Source organism: Melozone crissalis, unplaced genomic scaffold (genome assembly GCF_028551555.1).
Source record: "Melozone crissalis strain CALT ecotype California unplaced genomic scaffold, PUWL_Pcris_2 ptg000073l_1, whole genome shotgun sequence".
Taxonomy (NCBI): domain Eukaryota; kingdom Metazoa; phylum Chordata; class Aves; order Passeriformes; family Passerellidae; genus Melozone; species Melozone crissalis.
In genome coordinates, this window is record NW_026535850.1 from 9,276,201 (window position 1) to 9,281,331 (window position 5,131).

At 54.4% G+C, this 5,131-nt stretch overlaps 1 protein-coding gene across 1 annotated transcript; it reads right to left on the bottom strand.

Moving 5' to 3' along the window:
- Positions 1–1,977: 1,977 nt before the first annotated feature.
- LOC128946034 (olfactory receptor 14I1-like) lies at positions 1,978–2,910 on the bottom strand. The gene has a single exon (XM_054289974.1). It carries the CDS (start codon positions 2,908–2,910, stop codon positions 1,978–1,980), a length of 933 nt encoding a protein of 310 aa, XP_054145949.1.
- Between the last annotated feature and the right edge of the window lie 2,221 nt (positions 2,911–5,131).

The following is a 5,131-nucleotide window of genomic DNA, read 5'->3' on the forward strand; positions in this document are numbered from 1 at the left end:
GTTCCTCCTGGGGCCCTGGCCAGGCTTTGGGAGGGACCCAAGAGGAGGATGAAAGCAGATGTTGCCACACTAGCAGTGCTGTCAGTTTGTTCATTCAGCACTGTCAGAGCTGGGCCCTCTCCCAGCGGGGTTGGAGCCTCACCTGGGGCTGGAGGCACCTGCAGGAATTCCCAGTGCCCAGGAGTGGCTCTGCAGCCCTTGGCTGTGACAGCTTCCCCAGCTGCTGTGTGGGTCTGGGGGATGGTAAAGCCTGAGGGTAAATGCTGCTGGATCTTTGTTAATCACTGCAGGTAGTCTTTGGTGGGGATGATTGGGTTCATTGCTGAGCTTCTGCTTTTGTAATTATTTTCTAATGAGTATGTGTTTTGCTGAGCTTATGCTTTTGTAATTTTTGCAGACATAGATTATTTAAATTACACAATTCCTTCATTTGGTTTCTTTGTCTTTGGTGCTGACCCTGCCCACTGGTAAAACTGACCCTGTGAGGCTTAATGGACCCAAGGCCTATTGTGACACTGTGAGTCCTCATGGATCCATGGACACCATTCTGACACTGTGGGGACTCGTGGGGACGAGGCTCCATTGTTTTCCCCTCCCTGTCCTTGCCCCAGCCCAGGAGAGCAGCAGAGTCAGGTCTGGCCCGGCAGCAGGAACTGGAGGCCCTGGAGGTCAGGGATAGCCACTCTGTGTCTGGAGTGCTCATCAGATGCTCAGCTCGGGCAGCTCCTGCTGTCCCAGGGCCAGCCCTGCTGCCCAGCACAGCGCAGAGTTGGCCCCAGGGCTCCTCAGGGAGCTCCTGCTGGCCCAGGGACAGGGCAGCCTCTTGCCAGGGCTCCTCTGCACCCCCACGGGCTCCTGCTCTGCTCCTGGCCCATGCCAGCTGCCCCCAGAGCCCTTCCCAGGGGAACACGTCTGCGCTGGCCCGAGCAGCCATTGCTGCAGCCCCTGCCCTGCTCCCCAGAGCCTGAGCTGGGGCTGCTGCTCTGCAGAGCACGGGGGCTGTGCTGCCTGGGGCCCTGGGTGCCTCTGCTGGGCTCTGCTGCTCAGCCTGGCACACAGAGGCAGCTGATGGTGCTCCCTGCACTGACCCCCTCCCACACAGGCTCTGCGTGGCCATGGAGGGGCTCAGAGGTGCCTGCCTTGCTCCAGGGCTGCCAGAGGGGCTCGGGGCTGCCCTGGATCTTCCTGGGGGAGCTCCCTGAGGGTCAGAGGAGTCAGTGCCCAGACCCCTTTCCCTGTGCCTGCTGTGTCCCTGGGCTGCAGAGCTCTCCTGGCTCACAGCAGACATTCAGTGCTTGATCTCAGGGTGACCCCACCCTGGCAAGGCCTGTGCCCAGTGAGATCCACTCCCTGCTGGTCCCTGGCACTCTGTCCCTGCAGGTCCCCTGTGCTCACCTGGAAGCTCCCACGGCCCTCCAGACATACCTTCCCCTGCCATCAGCCCTGGCACAAGCTGCAGCACCCCAGGAAGGTTCAGCACAGACCATTCAGCATCTGATGGGCACTGGCCACCAACAAGCAAACCTGACCCAGACCTGGGTCCCCTGAAGGCCCCACTGAGACCCTGATCTCATTACACTGAGCCCTGGGAGAACAAGGAACACAAGGAGCCTCTTGAGAATACTGAGAGTGACTCTGGAGGGGAGCAAAGCCTCCCTGCCCTGCCCTCAGGAGATGCCCTTTGCTGATGGAGCTGCTGTGCTGGAGCCCAGCTGTGTCCCAGCAGTGCCCATGGCCTGTCCCTGCCTGAGGTCACAGCACAGACACACAGCAGGATAAAGCAGCCAGTCACAGCAGTGACAAAGCTGCCAGGAACTTTTTATAAAGAAATACTATAGTGTTTTTAGAAAAAAAACATTGTAATACTAGAAAAAAAATTAAGGAAAGGTCCCACTGAAAAAAAAAACCAAACAGGAAAAAAAAAAGACCAAGAGTGTAAAAAGTTACATTCTGAAGGTTCTGAGCAGAAAACAGAATTTATTGTTTCTGAAAAGATAGTGTCATCATTTTCCTCAGGGCATCTTTGAGCTCCTGGTTCCTCAGGCTGTAGATGAGGGGGTTCAGGGCTGGAGGCACCACCGAGTACAGAACTGACAGGGCCAGATCCAGGGATGGGGAGGACATGGAGAGGGGCTTAAGGTGAGCAAATGAGCCAGTGCTGATGTACAAGGAGACCACAGCCAGGTGAGGGAGGCAGGTGGAAAAGGCTTTTTGCCGTTCCTGCTCAGAGGGGATCCTCAGCACAGCGCTGAAGATCTGCACATAGGAGAAAACAATCAACACAAAACAACCCAAAAAAAGGAAAGCACTAAAAGCAAGAAGCCCAAATTCCCTCAGGTATGTGTCTGAGCAGGAGAGCTTGAGGATCAGTGGGATTTCACAGAAGAACTGGCCCAGGACATTGTCATGGCACAGGGGCAAGGAAAATGTATTGCCCGTGTGCAGCAGTGAATAGAGAAAGGCACTGGCCCAGGCAGCTGCTGCCATGTGGGCACAAGCTCTGATGCCCAGGAGGGTCCCATAGTGCAGGGGTTTGCAGATGGACACGTAGCGGTCGTAGCACATGATGGTCAAGAGAGAAAGCTCTGCAGAAATAAAAAAAGCAAAGAAAAAGAGCTGTGCAGCACATCCAGTGTAGGAGGTGTTCCTGGTGTCCCAGAGGGAATTGTGCATGGCTTTGGGGACAGTGGTGCAGATGGAGCCCAGGTCGCTGAGGGCCAGGTTGAGCAGGAAGAAGAACATGGGCGTGTGCAGGTGGTGGCCGCAGGCTACGGCACTGATGATTAGGCCATTGCCCAGGAGGGCAGCCAGGGAGATGCCCAGCAAGAGGCAGAAGTGCAGGAGCTGCAGCTGCCGCGTGTCTGCCAATGCCAGCAGGAGGAAGGGCCTGATGGAGCAGCTGTTGGACATTTGCTGTGCCTTGGCATGGGGATCTGTAAAAAAGTAATCATGGAATAGTTGGGTTTGGGGACGACTTTCAATATCCGAGCTTAACCTGGGGGCAACTCTTCCCCCACTGCCTGCCCAGGGCTCTGCTGCCTTGAGCTGTCCGTGCCAGCAACTGCTCCCCTGTGCACAGGACTGGGCTCTACCAGTGCTGCCAGAGCCCAGCCCAGCCCTGGGGGCTCAGCTCTGCCCTGCAGACCCCTCCCAGCTGTGGCACTGCCCAGGGGCTGCTCTGGCTCTGCAGGCTCTGAAGGCAAAGTCAGAGCAACCTTGAGGAGACTGGAAAAGTGACACTGATGCTGCCTCTAAGGGGCAATGTGCTCATTTGTCTTACTGCTGGGTTTATTGACATCTGAGAGATTTTTTTTTTTCCCAACCTGAACTGAGAGGTGAATATCCATGTGCAATTTCCTGCCCAGGCAACTCAGAGCAGTAGATTTAAAAAGCATGATTTCCCCTTTCATGCAGTCTCCTTATTGCTGTGCTCCCTTTATAATCTATCTGGAAACATTCTGGAGTTAAATGTCATGCTGGGAGCAGTCCTGAATGATGCAGCACCCTCACCACACAAGGGGTGCACTTCCAAGCCTTACCAGCTGTCTTCTCCCATCCAGATCTTGTCCCCCAGTGCTGGGAGCAGCTGCCAGGGCTGGCTGAGAGCTGTCCCTTGCAGGCAGCAGAGTCCCTGCCCCAGCACAGCGCCCTAGGCTGCAGGACCCCGCTCTGCAGGACAGCCCTGGGCACCCCTGGCTGCTCTGCACAAAAGATCAGAGAATGTACTCGCAGGGTCTGTAGGCATTGGGATGTTCCAGCTTGAGGAGATGGCTCCAGGAGCTGCAGCCAGAGGTTCCTGTGCCAAGGGCCGGCAGTGATTCTGCCCCAGGCACTTCTCAGCACTTTCCCAGCCCTGACTGATTGAAGCTCTCTGTGCCTCTGTGCTGTACCCAGAGTGGCTGCAAGCAGTGCCCCAGCCCTGCTGGTCTGGCAGAAAAGCTGCTCATCAAGAGAAATGTGCTTTTGAAGCTCTTCTTGGTTACCAGGAGCTGCCTCTGTGCCAGGAGCCCAGCCCAGCTCAGCAGCACAGATACAGCACAAGGACTTTAATGAGCCTCTGGGGCTTTGTGCTCAGGCCCTGACCATCAGTCCCTGAGAGGGAGCTGAAGAAACCTCCCCAGAACTCCAAATCAGAATCCAACTCCAAAGTTTCTTGGACTTTTAATGGGTCTCACTGAGGGACATGACTGAGAAAGTGTCCCCAGGCAGAGCAGAGAACTGGAGGCAGTGATGACATGTGAGGACAAAGAGAAGCCAAGTCTTGGTGCCCGGGGGCACAGCAGCAGGGTCTGTGCCACCAAGGGCTGTGAGGAGACACCTTGTCCTGAGGCCCTGGGGCCTCCTGGCACAGCCCCAGCAAGGCTGGGCACTGTCAGCCCCTTGTCCTGCCCTCAGCATCCCCCCCTAGCCCACATCCACGTGGCCTCAGGGATCTGCTGGAAGGAGTCCCTGGGGAGCCTTGCTCAGGAATGGCCCTGGGGGCTCCTGAATGCTCCCTGCAGGGACTGCAGGTTTTTCAAAGGACTTTGGGTTTGGCTTTTGCCTTGGAATCTCTAAAATGTTTGTGCAATCAAGGCCTCCAATTATCTGCTGTAATTATTCCCTGGAGAGGCTTTGTCAGTAACAACACTCAGTGGGGCTCATTAATACTTCAAGGTACTTCAGTTATTTTAAGGTGTTTCCCTTTTGATACAGACTCTGTGAGAGGTTTGTGCAATCATGGCCCCAGTTATCTACTTTAATGAGTCCCTTGAGAGCTTTGTACTGACACTCAGTGGGGCTAATTAATGCCTTGAGATACTCAATGTTTTCAGGTACTTTATAGATTTAAGAATACTTTTAGGTACTTTTAGAAATTTTCCTTTCCACACTGAGTGCCCAAGCGTTTTTTGTGCCATCCTGGCCTCTAATTCTCTTCTCCGAGTCCATGAGGATCCTCTGTTGGGTATCTTCCCCCTTTCTGTTTTACAGCAAAGATGGAACAGAAAGAATTTTGTAAGACTTTCTAAAAGCATCCAAAGAAACATGGGACAATTAACAAGAAAACAACAACAACTAAGAGAATTAATAGTCCTGTTTTAGCTCGACATCATCCAACCGTTGAGTCCCTTGGATTGGAAGAGTTTTTTGA